The 26,107-nt window shown below is 47.3% G+C and overlaps 1 protein-coding gene across 3 annotated transcripts in view; it reads right to left on the bottom strand.

Moving 5' to 3' along the window:
• Positions 1 to 26,107, bottom strand: part of KCTD9 (potassium channel tetramerization domain containing 9) — a 122,424-nt gene that overhangs the window by 21,930 nt on the left and 74,387 nt on the right. For all 3 annotated transcript variants that reach the window (XM_085632799.1, XM_085632798.1, XM_085632800.1), the window contains exons 6-8: positions 25,430 to 25,558; positions 23,752 to 23,819; positions 22,058 to 22,153 (exon numbers count right to left, since the gene is read on the bottom strand). In XM_085632799.1, the coding sequence (XP_085488925.1) occupies positions 22,058 to 22,153; positions 23,752 to 23,819; positions 25,430 to 25,558 (293 nt within the window). The remainder of the gene's footprint in view (positions 1 to 22,057; positions 22,154 to 23,751; positions 23,820 to 25,429; positions 25,559 to 26,107) is intronic.

Raw genomic sequence — 26,107 nt, 5'->3', positions numbered from 1 at the left:
AATTGTATGGCTTAGTTTACATAAATATATGAAACCACTTTAGGGATAAACGGATTTGCTCTCATCACTATCCTGTCCTTGGATACTTGCAGATCCGGTTCCTGTGTTTTAAGGGTGAATTCCCCTAAAGACATGATGGCAATCAGTAAGGCTGCCTTTAATGTTAGATATTAGAGTTCTGCATTGTGCAAGGATTCAAAAGATACTTCATCAGTTGGGTCAACACCAGGTAGAGATTCAACATAGATGTTAATAAAGCCAATGGGTTTGCTATCCTCTTTGCTCCCTCTGGGAACTGTTTAATATCTGCTGTGGTAAAGACACACTCCCCATTACTCCCATGTACATGCTATTACGGCCACCAAGAGTACCTTGAGTGAGACATAGGAGAATTTCTCATCCAGCACATGCATCGGGCACCAGACCACTGTAGTGTACTGTGTCCATCCCTTACTAAGGCCTTTCCAAACTAGTGTATGAATCTGTTCACTTTTGCAGTGTAACACCTCCATATGGTTTGCCTGTTGGCTCCTTTGAGTATATCCAAGGCCCTTGAGAGTAGGCCTAGGTGATCAAATTCTAAGCGTTCAGGAACCATGGTGTTAGGCTGAGGGTAGCTGGTTCTGGGTGGTATACCTGACCCCGTGCATTATCAGCAGGTCATAGTGTGCTGGCAGCTTTATGATCTTGCCCTATGCCATTTCCACTTGGTCAGAGAATCATTTCTCTGGCCCACTGAGGAGGGTATTAGAATTGGTGGTTTGTGTTCCACTTCCATTTCTGTGTCAACAGCTAGCAGTATCAATGGAATTGGGTCAATAGAGAAGGCAAATATCCCCAACAATTCTACTGAGGGGACATTCCTTGTAAACCAGTGGTGCGGTTGCCTGGAAGTGAAGCTTCAGCATTTTACATTTTTTGGGCAGCAAAATGTTTTTACTTGGTGTGCCCCCTTTCAGAAAACATCTTCCACACCTTTTGCTTAAGCTCCCACTCAGTATTTGCCTTTGTGTTTAGCTGGTCTGCTTCTGAGTTTTGTATCCCTGGAAGGTATAAAGTCACCAGCATTATCGTGCTTTGTACAGCCCACTTCCATTTGTCCTGTGCTAGTTTGGAGAGCATGTGAGATTTTGCCCTCCTGCCCCCTATTTGTTGAGATAGAGCATGTGCATCAGGAAAGCTTTGAGTGTTAAAAAGTTGTACATCTATATGTTTCACAACTTCTTCTGGACTCCACAGTCCCCTGGTGTTCAGCTTTGTGATGCGAGTTCCTCACAGTGTAGTATGCATCTATTGTGATGGTTACAGAGGGAGCTGGTAGTTTCAATGGTCTGTATATTGTAATGTAGTTTGCATTCTGCCAGTGTCACAAACATTAGATCCTCCAAATCCCGGTTGCCTGTGACCATTGCAGGTGTAGCCACTCCTGGAGTGGCCTCATGTGAAGTTGTGCATGGGGTGTTAAGGATATGTAAAATTCAATCATGTCCCTCATTTTAACCCACTGTACTCACTGTCAGACATTGACCCTTCTGGTAGCGGTGAGCTTGCTCTATTGGACTCTGTTTATTACCAGGAAGGCTGTGGCTCTCACAGAGTTTGGTGTTGCCCCAGGAACATATTTTTCCTCTCTGTGGACTATTTTTTTATGTTCAGGGAGAAACCCAGCTTGTAAAGCGTCCTTATTACAGTTTTTATGTTGTCCTGGCAATGATTTATGATTTTGTCTTTACTTACCAGCCAATCGTCTAAATATGGTTCTGCATTTATTCCCCTTCTCCACTTAGTGAAAACCCTTGAAGCGGACTTGATCTCTGAAGTGATAATGGACCTTGTCCACAATGAATCTCAGGAATTGTGTTTCGTGTTCGTTAGCAGATCTATTGCTCACATGTAGTCTCCTTTTTGCAACAGTGGGATGACCTCCAGCACTGTTGGCGTTTTGAATTGGTTTGTCTTCATAAACCTGCTCAAATGGGCCCAAGTGTTTAGTCTGGTTTTGGAGTGAGGAAATAAACTGAATAAACCCCTTGGTTACTTTCATTTGGTGGTACCTGTTCGATTGCCCTCTTGATTGAGAGGAAACTAACTGCTTGCCGAAGGCGCAACTTTTCTTCTTTGCTGCCTACCTATGCTCATGATATTACTGTTGGTGGTCTGTTTAGCAGTTCTCTGCAGTAACCATTATGATCTGTCGAAAGTGGTTTCCTTCAATTCCTGGAAGAAACCTCAGATCCTCCTACCGCCTGGCATCTTGTGTAGATTTTCTGCTGTCCCATCACTTGCTGGAGGGTCTGCCTCTCAGTGCAGTTCCTCTACCTCTGGGTCTCTCTCAAAAGGGGTGGGATGAAAGTGACCAATACTGCCACTGGAGTGATGTACTTGATGGACCACTTGGAGAAGAGAACGGAGCATACAATGTTGAAGGTTACAAGCTGCCCCTTGTGTGTGTTCTCTTCGTCTGGGCCATTTTGTCAGTAAAATGCATTTTCTGTTGTAAAAGCCAGAGTGCCTTGGCCGTCGTATTGTCCCTTTTCAAGTGTTGCAGCACCTCGTCAACTGTGCTACCAACAAGACTCTCCCTGTGAAGGGAATGTTGCTTACTGAGTGTGTACCTCCTGCTTAAACCCGGCCATCCTTAGGCAGGCAAATCTCCTTGGTGTTGCAGATGCACACAGGTGCCTGCTGGCATCATCTACTGTGTCAAGTGCTGAATTAAGGCAAGTACTGGCGCTGTTCTTACGCTCTTGTACTATTGTTTTTGCCCTAGTTTTAGATTACTCTGGTAGAAATTGCATGAGGTCCTTGATCTCTTCTCATTGCTGGTGGTTTATTGGTTTAGCAGTGCATTAGAGTTTGCAATACACCACTGCACTGCCATTGAGATTTCCCACGTCTGTCCAGAGTCCACTTACTTGCTTTCCTTGTCCTGTGGAAATTTAGCTTGCAAACTGAACATTATCTGCGCCATTTCGTCTCTCCCCAGCGCGACACACAGGAAAGCGCACGGCAGCCATTTTAGGCACCCTGGTCTCTCACTGATCATTGCTAATCGCCAGCGCGTCCCCCTGGCACTGCAAGCATTCTCCCGCGCGCCGGCCACCCCCGCTCTCTCATACACGGGCCATAAACCCTCTCCCTCTGCGCGACCCTGCCATGGAACCACATCCCGCGCCTGACCGACATCCCATACATGGTCATGCATCTCTTTAATAACCCCCTTCCTCTGCGCCCCATTGTCCGAACCGATCCCAGGCCATCACCTAGCCCTGCGGATGCAGTTTATTGCCCCTACTGTAAGGGAAACACCCCACATCAAAGGGATTACAGTAGATCAAGGCCCCCCCACCCCCTGAGACCCGACCGGTCGCACACACCCCCGGGAACTGGCGGAATGTCCAGCTGTGTGATAGCCATCTCCTACTGTGGGTGGGGTGGGGACTTCCACTGTAGATATGTGTGGGAACGAGCTTGAAGTGGGGATTCTGAGGATGTTCTTTCATGTATCAAAGCGATCTCAAAAATGTGCCATGTACGATAAACCTGCAATAAAGTCATAAACCTGTGTATAAGAGGCCAGGCCTCAGAGATGCAGTTAGAGCACCTCGTGACGATACCTCGCTGTCTGATCTGATGTGTTCCACTCCGACGGAATAAAACTTTGTTTCCTGCCTTCCAGTCTCCGGCGCCTGCCTCTTTATTGGTTTAGCATCGAATGGTAGAAGAGGCGATTACCGCCGGGCAATACTTGAAAGGTTATCGACTACGACTGCCGCTACCATTTAACAATTGGCGTCCCAAGCGTGGGGCCCATCAGCGACACGTGGATCCAGTGGGAGAGGTTCCGACGACAGAGTGAACGACTGCAACGATCGGGAGAGCTCCTGCCCGATAGACCCTCGTCTGGCAGCCGATCATCCGAACTTCACTGGTTCCGAGCAGACCTCTCTCGAGTGATCTACGGTCCTGACTGGGAACCATCAGGAGCGCCGCGGCAAATACGGAGAGTAGAGGACGATCGGGCGCTGGAGGCGGAAGACGAGAAACTGTCCACGCGGTCCGGGTAAGGTCGTGAAACACGACAAATTGCGAAACGATTGATTGATTGAAAATACTAGTATTGCTTATTGATTGTTCTCTTTGAGATATTCGCTGTCTACAAACGGGGAGGAGTAGAAATACTCTCTCTCTCTCTCTCTCTCTCTCTCTCTCCCTTTGCAGATAGTGAAGGGTAGGTAACGCAGACTTTTGTCCCCATTGTAACCCGTCGTGCCTATTTTTATCTCCCCACTGATTGATTGTCCAAATATTGATTGTTTTGAAGGATAGTGCTCTTTGAGATATTCTCTGTTTGCAAATAACGTAGAATAGAAATATTCTGTCTAGTCTTTGCAAATAGTGAAGGGTAGGTAACGCAGACTTTTGTCCCCATTGTAACCCGTCGTGCCTATCTCTTTCTCACCATTGATTGATTGATTGTCCGAACACTAGTTGTTCGATATTGGTTCTTTGGAGGTATTCTCTGCTTACAAATAACGAGGAATAGAGATATTCTGTCTAGTCTTTGCAAGCAGTGAAAAGATAGGTAGTGCTGACTTTTGTCCCCGTTGTAACCCGTCATGCCTATCTTCTCCCCACTGATTGGTAGTTGGTTCTGCCCGGACCGCTTATTAGAGGTGGACCACCCGGCTCCACTGGAGGGCACCCCTAATAAGGACATGTTCACTAAATATGGACTAGTCGCCGTAGCTTATAGCAAGTTATGGCATAAATATACACAGAAGGACCCAGAGAGTCAGTGGCCACTGATGGGATCCTTCGACGACCATAAAATAGAAATGTTAGAAATAGCTCTGCGTAGTAATAAAACGACGCCTACTATGCTTGACAGTATCGGCATGTGGCGCAAAGAAGCAACACAACGGAAAAAGAGGGAAGAAGTAAAAGCAGAAAAGGAATTACGAAAGGCAGCTCACAGTTAGAAGAAGAAATAAAGGAGAGAAGGGAAGCTAAACTAAGACAGGAGCCTGAAACATCAGGCCAGTACCCTGTTAGGACCCCCTCTATGCTCTACCCTGAGTTGTCTTCTAAGCAACGAACGAATGACGAATTGCTATTAGGTCCCCCGATCATTTACATTCCCCCTCCATACGCACCCTCCCAACCGGTAGTGCAACACCCACAACCCCCAAACACAAGCGAAAGCAGTACAGGGGCCTCGGTCCTCACGGCCTCCGCGCCGGCCGAGCCTCTTGTACTGAACACAACGTTGGCAATAACGCTGGAGGACCCTGAGATGAGAAAGAAAGATTCCACCAGAATGAATCGACTAACAAAGGATGAACGAGCAGGAATCGACAAGATAGTAAGGACACTGGTGGAGCGAAAGGAAAGTGAGGAGTATATAACAGACGTGTATAACTCGTATGCCGACAACCGCAGACGACACTTTGTCGTACGACTTTGTTATCACGCCCTGAATACATAGGAGGATAGGTACCACGATAAAGGTCCCGAAGGCTTAGCGGCCCTATATAGGAAGGTAGACATTGGGGAAGAAGGAGAGGGCGATGTGACGGACCTCTTCACTCGTACACTCGAGGTCTACCGGCACCTTAAAGAGCACAGACAGACAACCAAAGCAGAAACCCCCAATAGCGACTAAACCCCAGGCAGGAAGGGCTGATACCATGATGCCCATCAAAGAGGCCGCCCCCTACTGGGTCACCCACGAGGTCAGGGAACACATGACGACATCAACCACCAAGATGCAAAGGAAGGGGGTTGTATATAATTGGGTCTACCAGCCATGGGACCGACAAGACATTTTGACCTTTAGAAAAACCCTACCCGACTTAAGGAAGAACCCGACTGCCTTCTACACCGAACTAGGTACAGCCTTAGGTTCAACAATAATGACCTTAGCAGATATCGACTTGTTCTTCGGGTTATGTCTGCCGGCTGATGTGTGGAAGCAAATCCGGAAAGTTGACCACGCTGAGCCGTTCGGATATACTTGGGTACAACTTGATACCATAGACAAACAGCGAGAACCGGGACAGAAACCCCCGAAAGCCATATTGGAGCTCCCAGACAAGATTGTACAGAAGTTGAAGACTCTAATCCCAGAAAGAAAGGTAGACTGGTCGATAGTGACGGCTTGTCGCCAGAAACCCCAGGAGGATGTGTCTGAATACTTCTCTCGATTCGAGACCGTGTTTTCCGATTATAGTGGCCAGGACATGACCACCGCAACCGGACATCACCTCTTTGTCCAGAATTATGTGAAGGGTCTGTCACAAGAAGTCTCCCAGAAGCTACAGACCAGCGAGAGTAGTTGGGCAGCCTCCAAACCCGCAGCAATCCTCCAGATGGCCCAATACTACGAAAACCAAAAGAATGAGAACGATAGGGCGTCAGAGAGGAAGAAAAAGGAACTGAAGGAGAGGGTAATGATAGCACAGTTGCAAGGGGTGACCATAGGAAGGGAACCCCCAAAAGGGAATTACCAACCAACCGCCTCTAGAAAGCTACCCCCTAGAGACCATACACCTGCACCCTACAACGGACGGAGAGACTTCGATGGGAACCAATGTGCGTTCTGTAGAGGGTTCGGACACTGGAAATCCCAGTGCCCGGTCCTTCTGGAAATGAACAAAAATAGGGACCCCAGAGACACAGCATATGACCCCAGAAATAGAGGACAGGGACGAGGGTACACGAACGACGCCATCAACGACAGGCCAGGCAGACCAAACACCTTTGATCGCCCCCGACAAAACCAGTGTCAGCAGTCCGACCACGAAAGCACCCATGACTTCGCATAGGACCGCCAGGGGCAAGGGAGGGATCCAGTCGAACTCCGTGTTGACCAGCAAGGTTCTTACGTCACTGCTAAGGTCTTGGACACAAAGTCTCCATTCCTGGTAGATACTGGGGCGACACGTAGTGCGTTATCTAAACGACTGATTCCTAGGGCACCCTTGTCTGGCTCACACGTAACCTCAATAGGCTTCGATGGAACGCCCTCCACTAACCCCTTATCAGCACCAATCTCCTTTGACTTAGAAGATAACGCCACTGACACGACCTTTCTGCTCTCCTCCAACACCCCCGATGCTATTATGGGACTCGATTTGCTAAAACATTTCCGAGCTACCATCAGATGTTCCCCAGACGGAGTTCGAGTCATCCTGCACGATAACCCAGATCTGTTCAGACCTTGTCACACACGACGTATGCTCTCTATAACTGATGCTAACCTGTCCCTACTCGACACGTTACCCTCACATCTATGGGCTAAAACCGACTCAGATGTAGGGCGCATGGTGATCGACCCAGTACACATAACCGTCCGACCGGACGCAGTGCTACCAAAGCTTCCACAGTATCGAATATCACCCAAAGGTGAGAAGGCATTGGTGGAAATCATCCAGTCCCTAGTCAATGCAGGAGTAGTAGAAGACGTAGTCAGTAATGTTTGCAACAGCCCTATCCTACCCATTAAAGAAGCAAGGCGAGGGAGATGAGAAAGCATACCGCTTCATTGTTGACTTACGAGAAGTTAACAAAGTAGTCATACCTCAGTACCCCGTGGTCTCAGACATCACCACCATCCTCACCCTAATTCCGTCCACTGCCTCCACCTTTACTGTTATTGATCTCAAGAACGCATTCTTCTCCATCCCCATCCACCCAGACAGCCGCTACCTGTTCGGCTTCACTTTGAAAGCCCGGTCGTACAGATTCTGTAGGGCACCCCAAGGCTACACAGAGTCCCAGCATTTATAGCCAAGCCCTCAAGAGACAACTAGATACAGTCCAATTACCCGATGGAGTGGTGTTAATACAGTACGTCGACGACATTCTTTTGGCGGCCGACACCACCCCACTTGCTGTCACAGCCACCCTTCACCTCCTCCACTTCCTCGCGGAGAACGGTCACAAGGTCTCCAGGAAGAAGTTACAGTTCTGCCAACCCCAAGTGACATACCTAGGCCACCTCCTATCCAAGGATGGGAGGAAACTTACCCCTGACCGAATTCAGACCATCCTAGAAACCCCTGTTCCCAAAACTCAGAAGCAAGTGCGGTCTCTAGTAGGCCTCACCTCCTTTTGTCGACAATGGCTGCCAAACTTCAGTCTTATTGTAAACCCTCTGCTTTCCCTGTTGGCTAAAGATGTCCCCTTCCCCCTCCCCTGGACACCCGAATGCCAATCCTCCTTCAAAGAATTACGAGACGCCCTCTGCTCGGCCCCAGTCCTAGGAACCCCAGACTACACTAAACCTTTCTCCCTCTACACCCACGAAAGGGAGGGATGCGCGTTGTCTGTCCTAACCCAGTCCATAGGCCCTAAACAACGCCCTTGTGCCTACTTCTCTGCCACTCTTGACCCTGTAGCCAGAGCATTGCCCGCCTGCCTTCGAGCAGTAGCCGCCGCTGCTGTCTCTATCCGGCAAAGTGAGGGGATCGTGCTCTCGAACCCCCTCACTGTATTGGTACCCCATGCGGTTGACACCCTCCTGAACCAGACCAAGACTCAACACCTGACTAGCGCACGACTGACTGGCTATGAACTGACTCTGCTTGCACCCCACATCACATTGAAACGATGCACCACTCTGAATCCAGCCACTCTACTACCTCTCCCTGACACTGACCCAAATGCGCCCCCCATACATGACTGCGTGACTCTCACCGACGAACAGACCAAGAGTAGGGTTGACCTTCGAGATACTGCCTTCCCGGACCCTGACGGAGAACTATGGGTAGATGGCTCATGCATCAACTCCCCGATGGCACCACTTCCGCTGCCTATGCAGTCACCACAGCCCGAACAGTTGTTGAGACAGCCCGCATCACACAGCGATCCGCACAGGCGGCTGAACTGATTGCTCTCACACGAGCATGCATCCTGGCAGCAGGGACAACCGCAAACATTTACACAGACAGCCAATACGCCTTCGGGGTAGTTCACCACTTTGGGCTCCTTTGGAAGGAGAGGGGATTCTTGACTTCCCATGGCACACCCATCCTGCATGGAGATCTAGTCTCTGCCCTGACCGAAGCAGTCCTCCTCCCCACACGGCTGGCTGTGATCAAATGCCAGGCACACAAGAAAGTGACAGACATTATAGGACAGGGAAATGCACTAGCTGACATTACTGCCCGAACCACAGCCGAGAATAGGTCCACGACCCGTATGTACGTAACCAGGTCACAAACTGAGAAATGGAAGGATGCTAGGGAAACGATTAGGGACATCCAATTAGCCAGCTCACCACACGAATTAACTGAATGGGCACGGGTGGGATTGAAGGACGATGACGGTTGCTGGCGAACTAAAGACTCGAACAAATGGTTGCTACCTGACTCATACTTGATCCCCATGCTGACCATGGCACACTCCCCCGCACACATAGGGTCTGCTCCCATGATCGAACTCATCTCCAAAGTCTGGCACAACGACAACATTTCAGACTCAGCCAAACGTCTGGTCCAACAATGCCTGGTCTGCCTCCAACACAACCCTGGGAAAGGAACTGCTGTACCCCGGGGAGGGTTTGGGGTTCCCAATCACCCCTTTGAAGTCCTACAAATGGACTACGTCCAGTTAGAAAGGTGCCAAGGTTTGAAGTACATACTTGTCGTTGTGTGTGCCTTCAGCAAGTGGGTGGAAGCCTACCCAACCCGCAACAACACCGCTATGACTACCGCAAAAGTACTACTGAAAGAATTCTTCCCCCGGTACGGCCTTTGTCGAATTTTGTGGAGCGACAACGGCCCCCACTTTGTACCCGAGGTTATCCAACTCATCTTAAAGGGGCTGGGTGTAAAACAGAAGTTCCATGCGGTCTTCCATCCCCAATCTGCAGGCTTGGTTGAGCGACATAATGCCACATTGAAGCTTAAGATAGCAAAAATAGTTGCCACCACAGGACTGAAATGGCCAGACGCTCTCCCGCTAGCATTGCTATCAATGCGTTCCACCCCCACCAAACACCACTTAACCCCCTACGAGGTCGTCTTCGGGCGGCCCATGAACCTTTGGACTGCACCGAAACCAACATCCATCCACGACGTCCCGGACGTCCTCATGTCTGACTATTTGTACAACCTAACTAAAACGTTGTCTGTTATCCATCAGCAGGTGCTGCAAGCCATTCCCGACGTTTCCAGAGGCCCCGGGCACGACATCCAACCGGGTTACTTTGTCTTAGTGCGTAACTTCCAGCGCACCAAGAGTCTGGAGCCCCGGTGGACGGGCCCTCTGCAAGTCCTGATCACCACCCGAACTGCTCTTCGAGTGGAGGGGAAGCGCAATTGGCTGCATGCACACCACTGCAAGAAGGTATCATCGACCCTGACGACCACGGACAACATCACCGCCCAAGAGGAACTACTGGACAAAGACCGACCATCCCTGAGCCACTGCCCGGATACAGAGACACTTGAATTAACGAAATATCCCGATCCCACTGTGCCATCCAAAGAAGGGTATAACCTACGACGAAAGGAGGGAACTTCGGCTAAGCAGACCACAAACTAAGTTGAAATCTCAAGAGCGGTTGCCTAGCCACCTCAAAGATCCACTACAAAATCCCAAAGACTGACAAAATGCACAGCTCAAAGACTATTGCACTTTTCATTACCCTTCTCTTTTGCCTTCCCCTCATGGTCACCTTCTGGATCATGGAGGAGAGCGCACCCGCCCATAAGACATTGCTGACCACCGTTCCACCTACCACCATGAAAGAACACCATCTGATCTCACTTTCACCCCAACTCCGAGAAAGGCGTAAGGAGTTCTGGAATAACTCTTTTGTGCAGTTGCTCCACCAACACAATCTTGCCTCCAATGCCACTAATTGCTGGATCTGTGGATTGCTACCACATGCCACCGGACACTCTATCCCTTTCATCCCTTCACCTTTTTCGGTCCATGGTTCCTGCCTCGCCTGGCTAATCCTCCTGCAGGAAAGCTACAAGGACAATGCCACTTCCGGCAAAACTGTGTCACACTTCTACCATGGGTTCTGGCTGAACAAAACTGGAAAAACTTCTGCCCCCTTCTGTCCTCTGAGATCAAACACTTCCTTTCACATGGACATCCCTGCCAAAGAACGAGTTGAAATGCAGGCGTTTAACAACCCAGCCAGACCCACCTTCTCTTACCTCCGGAAACGAACGGCCGCCACCCTAACAGTGGCCCTATCCGTCATCAACATCACTGGACTTGTGTGCCTCGAAGGCCTGGGGGCGCAGCTGGTGGGCCACAGCTCCTGCCTCATCACCCGAACATTGGACTCAGTTGATCCACCCTCCTTTGTTGCCTCCCCGAATATGTACTTCGTCTGTGGTACTAAGGCCTACACCTGGCTTCCGAAAGGTTGGGGAGGCACCTGCTACATCGCTTTTGTCCTTTCTCAGACATATGTGGCTCCCGCAAACCATCACCGACAGAAACGTGCCAAAGACATTGCGCAAGCCGACTCCACCGGAGCACAGTTCATGGACGCAGTAAAAGGTCTTGTTCCATTCTGGGGTCCAATGGCAAACAGCCGTGCCATCCGCCACTTAACCCAGGCAGTCGAAACAGCGATGAACATTACGGCTGGCATCCTCGCCAACAACACCGCCGAGCTTCAGGCTGTCCGCCTGGTGGCTCTTCAGAACCGCCTCGTTCTAGATGTGGTTCTGGCTGATCGTGGAGGAGCATGCCGCATCATTGGGTCCAGCTGTTGTACCTACGTACCGGATAACTCACCCTCAGTCTACAAAGCAATTGAACACCTCCACAGACTTTCCGCAGAGGTTCATCAGGAGCAAGAAGAATGGTCACTGGGAAGTTGGTTTTGGGACACTATTAGAAGTTGGGGATGGAGGCTGTTTTCATTTATCCTAATACCAATTGTGATACTATGTGGATGTTGCTTGGGGATTCAGTGTTTGCCACCTTTATGTTCGCTTTTTATGAACTGCATCTGCCCTAAGACTTTGAACTTTGAAGCGGAGCGAATGAAAGCTTTGTATGAGGTGGAAGTTCGTAGTATTATGGGGATAGATCCGAACTAAACAAGCTGGCGAGATATGTTAAAAGGGAGGACTGTGGAAATTTAGCTTGCAAACTGAACATTATCTGCGCCATCTTGTCTCTCCCCAGCGCGACACACAGGAAAGCGCACGGCAGCCATTTTAGGCACCCTGGTCTCTCCCTGCTCATTGCCGATCGCCAGCGCGTCCCCCTGGCACTGCAAGCATTCCCCCGCGCGCCGGCCACCCCCGCTCTCTCATACACGGGCCATAAACCCTCTCCCTCTGCGCGACCCTGCCATGGAACCACATCCCGCGCCTGACCGACATCCCATACATGGTCATGCATCTCTTTGATAACCCCCTTCCTCTGCGCCCCATTGTCCGAACCGATCCCAGGCCATCACCTAGCCCTGCGGATGCAGTTTATTGCCCCTACTGTAAGGGAAACACCCCACATCAAAGGGATTACAGTAGATCAAGACCCCCCCACTCCCTGAGACCCAACCGGTCGCACACACCCCCGGGAATTGGCGGAATGTCCAGCTGTGTGATAGCCATCTCCTACTGTGGGTGGGGTGGGGACTTCCACTGTAGATATGTGTGGGAACGAGCTTGAAGTGGGGATTCTGAGGATGTTCTTTCATGTATCAAAGCGATCTCAAAAATGTGCCATGTATGATAAACCTGCAATAAAGTCATAAACCTGTGTATAAGAGGCCAGGCCTCAGAGATGCAGTTAGAGCACCTCGTGACGATACCTCGCTGTCTGATCTGATGTGTTCCACTCCGACGGAATAAAACTTTGTTTCCTGCCTTCCAGTCTCCGGCGCCTGCCTCTTTATTGGTTTAGCATCGAATGGTAGAAGAGGCGATTACCGCCGGGCAATACTTGAAAGGTTATCGACTACGACTGCCGCTACCATTTAACAGTCCAGATGTCCAGATGTAGTGGGTGTATCTGCCCTCTTACGTGCAACTGCAACAATCAGGGGATCTACTGCCACATTGACCTGGATGTAGGGGTGGTCTGGCGTAGAGTGCCTGTATTTCTTTTCTACTCTAGCATGATTTTTTTTGCAGGAGCTGGTTCCTTGAATGCCTCTCCACCTTGGTCCAAGACGCTGCTTGCTCTTCCTTCAGCTGGACGCCATAAGTGTCTGCTACCCTTTTTATTAGGGCATTGTAGACTGTCATATCACATGGGGTAAGGGCCATGAAGGTTATTAATTGACACCCTCCTCTGCGAATCTGCACTGAAGGCTTGCAATCCACTGTAGTTTCCCCTACCTGGGAGTCGTCCTGCTTGACCAGTCCTTCCACATACTCAAATAATTCTTATTCCTGTGGGGTTCTGGTATGGTGGGAGGATCTAGTTCTGGCAAGTCCTGTGCAGTGTCTTTGTCTGAAGTCTTAAGACAAATTTCTTTTGGGGAAGAGGAGAGCTTTCTGGTCAATCATCTCCCGCCTTCTCTTTTTCACCAGTGTTAAGACCTCCTTTATGCAAGGCTCTCTTAATCACCTTTCAGCGTTGCGGTCGGTGCAGAGAGTTTGCTGCCCTGTGGTGACGCACTTTCAACTTCTGACTGCCTTGGGTGGGCAAAGGTTATGGCGTGTGGACTGATTTTGAGTACTCAGTCTGAAGAGTTTGGTTCAGCCACTTTGTTCCCTTGCATATTACGTGGAGTTTTTTGGATTCAGTGTCCCTCAACGTTTTTTTCTGTGTTCTTTCCATAAGCCAAAGACCTTAGGGGTCAGAGTTTAACATGAAAGGCACTTCTATGAAGTACAGGGGAAGCCTTAGGAAACAAAAACTCAAAAGCTGAACACTAATACAACTGTGAAATCAGGACCTGACCTCCAGGTTCAAAAACGTAATTCACTCCCTACAATGTATCCATCATGAAATGGACTGTTTGCACAAAGGTGTAGATTGCTTTGAAGTTCTTGGATGGAACATCCCAGAAAAACATGAACTACGCAATGTTAGACAAGACTTAAAAGAGTGTTGGAAACGTGTAGTAGGTATCTAAATGTGCAGCCCTCTCTGATAATGTACAATAGCTACTAATCTGAACAGGGATACTCCCCAACATGCAACAAAACCTTAGATGCCACAAAATGGAAGTAATTATCAAGAAAAAGAAAACAGAAAAAGATTTACACAGACCCTAAAGGGTGTTTCCTTGAATTCCCTTGCTCCAGATATTAGGCCCCTAATCTGTCCCTAACCGAGATAACCGACATTACAGTACCTCCAATAATCGATTTGTTAATGTTAACGGGATTTATAAAGCGCACAAATACCCGGAGGTGTCTTGGAGCTGAGAACACAGTAGCCCGCTCTGGCATCTAGTTCTGGAATACCCAGGGTTTTAGTCCTTTCCTGAAGGTGGAGAGGGAGCTCGCACTTCTGAGCTCACTCGGGAGAGTGTTCCAGAGTATGGAGGTACCATAACGAAAGCTGTGGCCACCCCAGTGCGATGTTCGAATTCTGGGCACTGTCAAGAGTTTGGCCCCCGTAGAACGGAGCTGTCTGGTTGGTACATACCAGACAAAAAGGTTCTGCAGGAAGGAAGGACCTGTGTGGTTCAGTGCTTTGTTGGCCAAACACAGAGCATTAAATTTGATGCGTTGAGCTACAGGAAGCCAGTGCAGGCTGCGAATCTCTTTAGATACAGATTTGCACCTAGGGGTGTTAACCAGTAACCGTGCTGCTGTATTTTGAACAATCTGAAGCTTTTTTAAGCACTGCTTCTGTATGTTCAAATACAGCCTATTGCAGTAATCTAGTTGAGACAGAACTAATGAAGTTACCACCGTTTTTCTGGTGTCCACAGGGATACAAGGAAAAATCTTCCTTATTTTCTTGATAAGGAGGGGGGAGGCGAAGACAGTTGCATTTGTTTACTGAGAAAGTGATAGTTTGATGTCAAACCATAATCCCAGGTTCTTAGCCTTGACCACTGGTTTTGGTGGTTCTCCCATCTCTGCCGGCCACCACAGATTGCCACTGTTTGGCTGCATATCATCAAAGGTCAGGACCTCTATTTTTCAGAGTGGAGTTTGAGACAATGTGAACTCATCCATCTGTTTATAGTACACATACAACTCTGAAATTGTTGGGTAGGAGGAGCCTGATTTGTATATGCGGCCACCACTATCTGGGTGTCATCGGCGTGAGATGTCAGACTAAACCCAAAGTCCCGGATCAGAGGAGCCAGTTCGGAGATATAGACGTTAAAAAGAGAAGGGCTCAAGGAGGAGCCCTGTGGTACTCCGCAGGGGAGGGTATAAGGCTCTGAATGATACCCATCAACCAATACTGTTAATCTCCTGTCCTTGAGAAAGGAGGACAGTAGGGCTAGTGCCGTACCCCTGACCCCCAGACACTCCAGGCGCTGTTGCAAGACAGAGTGATCAACAGTATCAAAAGCGGCTGACAGTTCGAGGAGCACAAGGGCGGCAGTGCCTCCTCCATCCATCACCGCGCTAATCTTCTCTGTGGCTTTGATGAGTGCCGTTTCCGTACTGTGTTCTTGACAGAAACCAAACTGGGAGTGATCAAGCAGGTTATTTTCCCAAATAAATTGGGTTAATTGAATATTCATGATTTTGTCAATGATTTTTTTCTGGCAACGGCAACCAGGCTATCGGACGATAGTTGTTCAGGTTGGTCGCAACCGGGTTGGTTTTTTTTTTTTTTTTTTTTTTAGCAGCGGAAGGACGGAAGTATCCTTCCACATGGAAAGAAAATTGCCAGAGTCAAACATAGAGTTACAAATTTCTGTTAGCCCAGGACTGACCAAGTCCGCTATTTCTTTCTGAAATGCTGGCAGGCATGGGTCGGAGGGGGATCCCGACTTTGCTTCGTTTATATATTTTTCCACTGTTTCAGATGAAGTGGGGGAGAAGCTAAGCAGGGTGTTCTTTTCAGAGTCAGGGCTTGTAGGAACAGTGGTGGGGAGGTGAACTGATGTGTCCTCGAAGTTCTTAAAAACGTCCAAGACTTTGGTTTTAAAAGCAACTGTAATGTCGTCACAAAACTTTTGATTGCCCTTGGTCCCTATATTTCTGGGTATGGTGAGTTTGTTAAATACTGCAAATAGTGCTTTAGAGGAATTTTTTGCTTCCTCAATCTGTTTGGTGAAGTAATTTCTCTTTTCTGATATCAGTACATTTTTATATTGTATTAGGGCCGTTCTGTATGCTTTTCTCTCATGTGAGTGATAATTTTCTCTCCAACACCTTTCTAGTCAACAACATTTTAGCTTTTCTTTCCGCAGTGCCTCAGAAAACCAGGGGGCAGAGGGGGTACTCCTATTTCCTGAGGTTTTTTAGGTCTCGCCTGCGAACGCAACGCGGAGCGCTGCTTTCGGCGAGATCTATTGTTGCTGACTTGCCTCGGAAGTGGGACAGGAGATGGGCACGCGCATGGTCTCGGCGGATTTGAGTTGGTGTACGCGCCTACAGCCACGCGGCGTGCACATCTCCTGTCTCCCTTCCCTCAGCAAGCCAGTATGCAGTTTCACTTTCGTCCTCATTGTAGAAGTTGTTGCATCTCAGCTCATCCCCTGTCTGTCTGTCTGGGTCCCTCTCTCTTCAGTATGTCTCCTCCCTTTATATCAGTGTGTCCTTCTCTCTCCTCCTGCCCGCTCGTTCCCGGCCCTCTCTCTTCACCTGCCTCCCCAGTCCTGCCTCTCTCAAACCTCTCCTCGGTGTCTTAGCCTCTGTCTTCGGCGCTCCTGCTTCAGGGCCGGTCCGTTTTCATGTTCTCTGTAATTTTCCTTTTCCGTCTGTGCGCCCCCGACACTGACTCTCTCTTGCCCACCCGTGTGCTCTGGGTCTCCTTCGCCCCCTCACGGACCGCTCGGTGCGCAGCTTCTGCTGTCTTCTTACCTTCACTCCCCGGCCCAACAACAGCTACTTTTGCCCCGCTCTCTCCGGTGTCTTCTGCCCGCTTCCCATCACACGCATTCTCTCTCTTTCTCTCCAAACTCCCGTCTCCCCTCATTTCCCCGCCCATCCCCATCCCCCCCGGCCGCGGGCGCAGCTCACCTGTCTCGGCGGCTCGCGCTCGGCCCCGCGCGCAGGGCTCTGGCTATTGGCTCCCTCCTCGCCTGGCCCATGCCGCCCGCGGGATGCCGGGCATTGGTGGGTCTGCTCCCAACGGCCTGTGCGGTGGGCGCTGCAGGCAGGTGCCTCGCCCCCGTGGCTCGAGACTGGTGGGTTCTGAAGTGACAGCGCTCGCCATCTTATCTGCCGATGCATGCTCCCATTGCGCTCGCCTGGACACCCGACAGGAGATGTGCACTTTCCCCCCGGACAGTCCATGTGCACGCTCACGCCGTCTGTTCTCTGCCAATGCGCGCTCACACCACGCTCGCCTATACAGCCCAACGCCACACGGACACGCTCGCACCACTTGCGGGACGCAGCATTTGGTTTGCTTTAACATAAAAGCCAAGCACAAGGTGTGAATACATTTAAAACAGACTGAACTGATAGAATAGCCTAAAGGCAGCATTACGTTTTTATCCAATTACAACGCAGCTTTCTAAAAAAAGCATTTGCAAAGCAATATGTATCGCATTTGCGAGAGTTTAAGCTTTTAGCATTGTAAATGGCAATGCTTTTATTTATGTTTTAAATACCAAAAAATAAATAAGAGGCATTTTCATATACAATGCCAAGAGCTCAAACTTGCGTAAGTGCGAGACCTATTGCATTGCAAATGCTTGTTTTAATAGGTACCGAGGCCTTAACTGCTTCATCAAGCCATTCAGTATATTTGGTGACAATTAATTCTGGATAACTATTTAAATGTGGTCGTGAACTCTCCAAATGTGTACGAAGGATCATTTTGTCCATTTTACTCCACTCTAAATGGGTAGAGGCAGGTGGCTTGGAGGTACGTCCGAGCCTAATAGAAGTGAGTGGAAGATTGAACTTAATTAACGAATGGTCTGACCATGTCAAGGGAAGGGTTTCTTTTAGTGTGAGAGCATGGGCCGAGGTAAAAATACCATCTAGCGTGAACCCCGCCTCATGAGTGGGGGGCTGTACTACTTGAGTTAAGCATACCGCTCCCAATGTATCTAGCAGTACCCCTGTCTCCCTGTTGTCCTTGTCTTCAAGGTAAAAATTAAAATCTCAGAGGATGGTAAAATTATGGTTTAAAAGAGTAGGTTCTACAAGGCTATCTAAATTTGAAGTGAAAGCGCTTCTGGTGCCTGGAGGCCGGTACAAGAAGATGCCTCTAAAAGTCAGCCTTGGGCTGAGTTTGTGAGCAAAGTGAAGCGCATCATACAAAGGCATGGAGCGAGAATGGAAAGTTACTAGAAAGTGCTCCCTAAAGATGATTGCTACTCCACCGCCTCGTTGTAATGGCCTATCGACCCTGATAGCCCGAAATCCGGCCGGGGTTGTGGTGACAAAGTCCGGGTCGGAGGCAACATCTGCCCAAGTTTCTGTTATGAAAAGTATGTCTAGATCATAGTTTAAGATCATATGTGCAATTTCATATTTGTGCTTTGCCAGGGATCTGACATTTATAAGGCCACAATGAATTTCAGTGCTCTCTGTGAGTTTCAAAGAGTCATAACTCGGAGGAGATTTGGGGGGCTGGAGGGCATTAATCCTTTGTGGTTGCGGGAGTGTAAAAACCGCAGGGACAGTTTGCGTTTCCTTCACCAGGAATAGACATGCAGCAATTATCCCTGGGGTTATTAAGGAGGAGTAGCTCACTTGCTTGGTATATCTGAGCGCATGTGCATTTAAAAGACCAGGTGTTCTGGCCCTGGGCCCGGTCCAGGCGCGGACAGGCGCAGATGGGCTTGCCTTCGGCGCGTCCGTTGTGCGTCCGCACCATCCGGCCGTTTTATGTGCGATTCCAGTGGACGACTAGACTGCGTCCTAACCGGAAGCGTTTAATAGGCAGAAGTGAGGAGAGAGTGAAAGTGGAGTGTCCGCCCTACGCGCATTCGGCACAACAGCCGTGGCGGACCGGGGTCGGCACCCACTCCATGCAGGAACAGGTTAAAGTGCAGGATACCGGTGAGCAACAATATTGTTATTTTAAAAAAGGTTCATAAAGTACCAGCAGTAAATAATTAAAAAGTCACAATGTCTAAAACCGCAGTAAAAACATGCAGCATAGCACCCATAAAATCAATAAGAGCATAGATTAAGGCGGTACTAAAAGGAGCGAGGCGCCAGCAGGGCTACTTGAGTCCGCTGCGCGTCCGCACCATCTGGCCGTTTTGTGTGCAATTCCGGTGGACAACTAGACCGCGTCCTAACCGGAAGTGAGGCGAGAGTGAAAGTGGAGTGTCCGCCCTCCGCGCAATCGGCACAACAGCCGTGGCGGATTTCACCTGCTGTCAGCAACTACCCAAAGCAGGATGCATTGTCATACACTGGCAGTATAAAGCTTTATCAGAGTCTGCATCCTGCACAAGGCGACTTTTGACTTAAAAAAAAAAAACTAACATGGCAATGAGGGTAAAGAAAAGTGAAAACAAAAACAGGGCGAATAAGTAGGCAGCTCAGCATGCTAGCATACCCAACAATGGCATCTGTCTCAGAGTAAGACAAAACACACAAAGGGTTACTGATAAATGGTCAGGCCTCATTTAGAGCCTCTAGGCCTGGTTTTGTTTTTATTTGTAGGTAAGCTCTGGGGTGTTATTTCTAGAACGTGTGAACATACCTCAACACAGCAAATACAAACAGCAAGAAGGTAATGAACAATGCTCTAGAAAAATAATTTTGACCCACTTCTTGAGACCAGCAAGAACAGTAGTTTGTCAATCAAAAAAGAACAAAGTAAATTAGAAGGAGCATAATTGTAAAATGTTCACTGAATGTTATAAATATGTGTGAAACCTAGCTCCATCCTACTGAAAAGCTAATGACATACTTGATAAAGGATTGTGGGCCTCCGTATTGCATTCTTCAAGATCCCAGACTAGGGTCTATATTGAATTTTTAAAGCATTAATGCGGTCCGGAACTAACTTAAGAACAAATCTTAACGAATTTAAGGGTTGACAATATTTTTGAAAAAAATCGATTGGTGCATTTGTGTAATGATATGAATTGCAGATTAAAATGTAACTAAAGTGTGGGGGGGGGGGGGTGTCCACTTTGGGGTGATTTCAATTTGGTCAGTTAAGAAAATGTGAGGAAAGTAATAATATGTTTTATATCACATAGCATGCTGACCAACTGCGGAAGCCATAATTTCATCTCTTATATCCTGCCTCCATAGTTGTTAATTTTCTAAACTTTTCCAAAGAAAGGACCCGACAGAGATAGAAGTCTAATAATATAATTATATTGTGAGGTTTTACATAAACATAAGTAAAGAACTGAAAATCCATAGTAAAGAAGAAAAAATTAAGGAAACAACTCTAATTAAACAAGTTTTTATAAAGCTAATACGTCAGAGTTTAGTGCAATTAAGCATGGAAACACAACCATAACACCTTAAGGCCAAACACCTAAGAAATGAAGCCCAGAGCACGAGAGCCTTCATTATAATGCTTTTATTGTTTCAATGCAAGAAAAAAAAGACTCAAGGGCTATAATGATGGGTCTCTCGTCACCATACTTCATTTCACATAGAAACAAAAAGCTGACTGTCATAAAGGGAAGGGGGACTTCAATACAGACATTGTTTTGTTTCTATGATAATGGAAGAGCTGAAAAGGGAGCCTTCATAAATAGTTTTTTTATGCCATCCACTCAAAAAATACGCATTCTTAGCAAACACCAATGAGAAGCCACCAGTTTGGCCGTGGGCGGTTGTGAGAGGGGGGGGGGGGGCATATGTGGCAGAAGAAGGTGTGACGAAACAAGGGAAGGTGGGAGCTGGAAAAAGAGGGGTAACGGGTGGGATTAACAATGAGGCTGACAGCAGGAAAACAGTGATGGTCATGTAAGTGGAATGAGGGAATGTGCAAGGGAGGTGCATGCAGGGAGAGTGAGCAATGAGAGAGGAAAGAGGGAGAGGTGGAATGGAGGAAAGCAAAGGGAGAAATTAAGAGGAAGACATTTGGGAAAGAGAAGCAGGGTGAACAAGGTCAAGACACATGGCAAAGAAAGATGGGAAGGGGAAAACAAGCAGAAAGGGTAAGAACAAGAATCAAGGCGCCAACAGAGAGGCATATAGTTGTAAAACAATTCACATTACCCTTTGGGTGCAGGAATATAAAAATCAAAAGGCTAACCGCATCAGGCGAGAGGGCAATAACCCTCTGGATTGAGCCAACATGTAGCTGAAAAAGTCTCAAGTAAATGGCTGAAAGAGACAGGCCAAAATAATCCAATGATTGAAAGGAGTGAAGCGATTGCATCATATTGGCAGAAAATCTTTATCGACCTCTCCAAGACGACCCATTCAATTGAACCACTTGATGTGCCTACTCAACTGTGCAAAAGACATACCTAAAACAAGTCGCATGTTTATAATAATGACATTATTACTGGCCAAGTGTAGGGTGGCAACGAAATGGTACAGAGGGCCATCCCAAAGGGTTGCGGACTGAATTAAAGACCTGATTTACTGTATTACTATAACTACCACAGCGTGTTATATGCTAAGATGCGGCCTGTAGCATCAAGGCCCAGAGATATATGGAAACCGCTGTGCTTATACTTGGAGATATTGTCATGTGTACTTCAAAGGAAAACCATGTTAATAAACTCAAGGACATTTCAGCTAAACAACACTGACTGTCATGTGCTATCACAGCAAAATGAACACCGCACAATATATTTTGTCTCTACTAATGATAATTTGTACAGTATACTTTGAAAAGTTCAAAACAATATTGGAAAACAATGGTTGAAAGGAGTGGACCAAAGCCTACTAGAAGTGTATTAGAGATAAAAAAGGTCTATTTGACAGCTTGAAACCCAGACCTAAACAGAGAATTCAGCTGTGTCATCAATATTCCTTACCCTAGTGGGAGGGTCTTCTCTATGTTTAAATATTTTACTACTGTTCAACTTACATACCTGGCACCGCAGTTCAGACTTGGTGGGAGTGGCAAGAAGGAAGCGGACAAATTCTTTGCGGGATATGGGAGAATGGTCCTCAGCCGGCTGGGAGTTCTGGAGCAATTGCAAGGAAGTGATAAAGTCCAGCATTACATTTTGCTTACCCAATAACAATGGATTTACAACAAAGCACACCATTTAAAATCACATCAGCAAAATTGAGCACTGTCTGGTTGCCTACACTGTAAGCAGTTTAAATAATAATGCAGGCTGTGTGAAGCAAGTGGGAGGGAAATTATTTGTATAGTGGAAGGTCTACCACGTCATATTGGAGATGGAAATTTACTTACTAAAAAAACAATAATTCTTCAGTATGGGCAGATATCTCAACCCAGAATATTTTGTCGATATTGGGTCCATGATGAAGGTGGAAAATTCTAATACTGTTTATCTCAGTAAGAGAAACAAAAAGCATGGTAGGTCATGGAAAGGCTTTTTTTCACATGAACTGTGCGGCCATCAAGGATACTGACGATGCTTCAGCACGGTCTATTCCAGCCGTATGGTTTTATTTGCGATAAACTGCCCATTAGTCCCAATACCCTGCCAAACCGCCCTCTCCACCCCCACCCCAATCAAAAGGTCGCTCTTTTTTTCCACGGTCCCTGATCTGCCAATAGCTATTCATAATTTCCAGTGATGGGACCAGCCTGTTGCCCAGGAAAATAACAGGTTTCTGTATGACTAGACTTTCATCCTTCAATACATGTAAAAGAGGTCATGGCAATAAAGAATAATTTTGAAAAATGTAAATGTAAATGTTGTAGACTTGTAAAGCGCACAGCTGCCCCAGCAACAGGGCGTCCCGGCGCTTTAAACCGCTGGCGAACCCATCCTGGCTTTCCCTGTGAGATGGTCCCTTCTGGGCATCTCCAAGGTGAAGACAAGCATCCCCGGCGCTGATGGGGCCGTAAGTGGAGATTAAGCAAGCTGTTGCCCAGAGTTGCTGAGTGGGATCCACGGTTAGAGTAGGCACAGAGGCGAGAATTGTCGAGTCCGCTGACCTTGGCCCAAGACCCTGCCGCGTCGGGAATCGAACCCTGGTCCCGGGCCGACTTCTGCTCCCGGGTCTGCCGCCTCGAACCAGTGAGCCACACTACTCCACACTAAACACATAATAGTCATCTTTTATTATTTTAACAATGTGAGGGAGATTCCATTCTGTGATATCACTATGAATCAACACATCAGTGCCAAAGATGTTGTCACACGCTTGATGGTAGAATTGGGAAATTACGGACCCGTGAAGCTGTCCATCCTCACACAGCCCATCTTCATATGATGCTACCCACTAGCGGGCTACAGCAGTTGTCTCCCTCAGGGGAGAAATGTGTCCTACAGGAATTCGCAAATAGCAGCCATAATGAGCCACTGGAGCCCAAGCTTGCCTGACCCCTCTGAAAGACTTCTGATATTCAAACATGAGTATGCAAAAGAGCACAAGGAAACAAATAAAGCAGGCAGCCCTCCTGATACTCGTATTCTGTTATTGCAAGATAAACAGTATGTACTCTCCTTGACACTAATTGCCAGAGTACGTAGCTTCAAGGGGAGTAGTGGATTTTAGAATTCCAAAATTTGTAGCCACACTTGCGAGAATGGCAGTCAAACTTCTTCCATACAGCACAGCAGAAAACTAAATTACAAGTTACCTTTATGGCCACTTCCAAGTGTTCTATTAATGAGTCAATTCCAAAGAACTTGGCTTCCTCTAGAACTCCTGAAAGAAAGAAAAAAAAGAAACCTTGATTTTATGTAACACTTTATGACAGTCTTGTGGGCTGGTGCTACCAGTGCCATCAACAGTATTCTGTGCATTAACCTCATAAGGACTAAAGCCTGGGTTGACACTTGTTGGAATGAAATATGTGGTTTACATGTGCTGCATACCTTTGCAATTCTGAACATTTCATTGTGACTTTTGGCTTACAAGTCAACAATGATAGAACAGTAACACCTACTGATCAAGTATGTCAGCTGCATTAGAGATAAACGTTCGCAAGAAATTCCAAAAGGTACAGTAAACCATTAAAAAAAGTAACATTTTATAATGTTCTTGGAGCCACTTGGGTCGCATGCCCACTATGAGATGGATCAGTCAGTCAGGTATGTAGAAAATACTGCATTAAATGAGTTCTACTCCATCTCACATAGCTTTACAACATTGATATGCATAACTGCAGTAACTAGTTTGCCAGACCATGTGCCAGGACCTCGTACATTACAACCAATATCTTTACATTGGACATACAACAACACACCCTCATAACCACACAGCTTTGCCGGTCATAACTCTGGACGGTTTAAGTACTACAAGGCCACATGAGGGGCACATGCTCATTACAGAGATGCCAGGCAAAACAACTAAAAAGTTTCCAATATCTCTTGAAGAGGACTTCTGATTGTCATACTAATGGAGGGAGAAGGAGAGATCTGAAACCGTAGGTTCAGCTGTTTGTGATGACATCAGGCAAAAATAGTGCCATAGTAAAAAAAAAAAAAAGCCTCCAAAAGACGAAGTACACAGAAGCATTCAAACAGCTTTTGTGTGAAACTCGCACACCATACTGCTCACTCTGACATTTTACTTAAAATCTGGCAAATGTGGATTACTGTTCTGCATATCATAGCTTCTTGGTATAAGGTTTAAGCCCATTGAGAATAATATTTTGTTTCAAATGTTAGTGCACTGTGTTCTACTAATGTAAATGTGTGCAAATAGAATGCATATTCTCCCACAGAACAACTCTAAGCTCCCACTACCGGAGGGTACATCGGTTTTAGTCAATTGTTAACTGCTGAAACATTTTAAATGGACAACTGTGGGTTAAAACAAGGTTGAATATGTCATGAACATAAGCATGCAAAAACCTCGGAAATAGAAAACAAATGGTGCAAAGGACCAGGACACTGATGGGGCTTTTACACCAAGGTACTGACTACATAGCCATGGATAGTTCCTGAATTAATGGCACAAAAGACACCAAGACATGGTCCATAGCCTTAAGGAGACAGAAGTTGGTATACCAGTACAAGTGACATCAGAAACCATGGCGAATGCAAGACTGGCATTGACAGTGACCGTGACATCTGTCATAGATGAAGTTCAGGGGCACCTACACAAATTAAATTGTCAACAGTGCTGATGGGGGTACTAAAACAAAAATGCTCTGGCAGTGATGGTGACTAGTGACAGGGGAATGACCAATAATTAAAATTGTGATGTCCCTGATGCTAGGGACTTCAGTGTTGGTAGTAAATGGGGAACTGGCAAAAAGACTAACAACAGAACAAGAGTATATGAATCAAACTGTACTGCATGCTACATACCCAATAAATTCACCCCGTCATTCACAATCAGCTGGCCGTGACGCAGATAATTTAGAATGGGCTCGAAGTACTCTGGGCTCCTATCAATAAGAAAAGCTCCTCTGTGGTCCTGCTTGTTGCCCCAGGCATCTGGAGGGAAAAGTGTGAGTGAAACAGAAGAGAGAAAATAACTCTGGATTCTCTCCAAAGCCCGGATGCATTTTCTATTCACATTCTTTCAACTGATCACTCCTACTACAGCTGAGACCAATGACCCAAAATCGAGGCTGGTGGAACATTGGCATGAAATATTGTGAAGTTAGATGGCCAACAGTGCAGCAACAAAAAAAAAATAACCGTTTCACTTTGGGCAGGCTTTTTTTTTTTTATGACCTCCATGGAGTATTTTCCCCTCATCCTGGCATGGGTAAACATAATGTGAGTATGTTCGTTTTATATTGATAAGGTATTGCAGACAAGCTTAGACAGACGTCACCTGCAGATGTCATTACCTTCAATTATAATCGACTTGAAATCTGGGCAACACGCAGCCTTTGTAAGTTACTACTGAGTTATAGAAATAGCACTGAAGCAGGTTTGTTACTGGTCACATTAAATGACCTGCAAACTGTAACAATCAACTTGTACAACTGTTTCTATTGGCGGTGGGAGCAGAATACCTGTTTTGAGGGCTGTCTC

This window comes from Triturus cristatus, chromosome 11 (genome assembly GCF_964204655.1).
Source record: "Triturus cristatus chromosome 11, aTriCri1.1, whole genome shotgun sequence".
NCBI lineage: Eukaryota > Metazoa > Chordata > Amphibia > Caudata > Salamandridae > Triturus > Triturus cristatus.
Note: the sequence above shows the minus strand (reverse complement) of the source record. Positions and strands in the feature narration are given on the sequence as shown.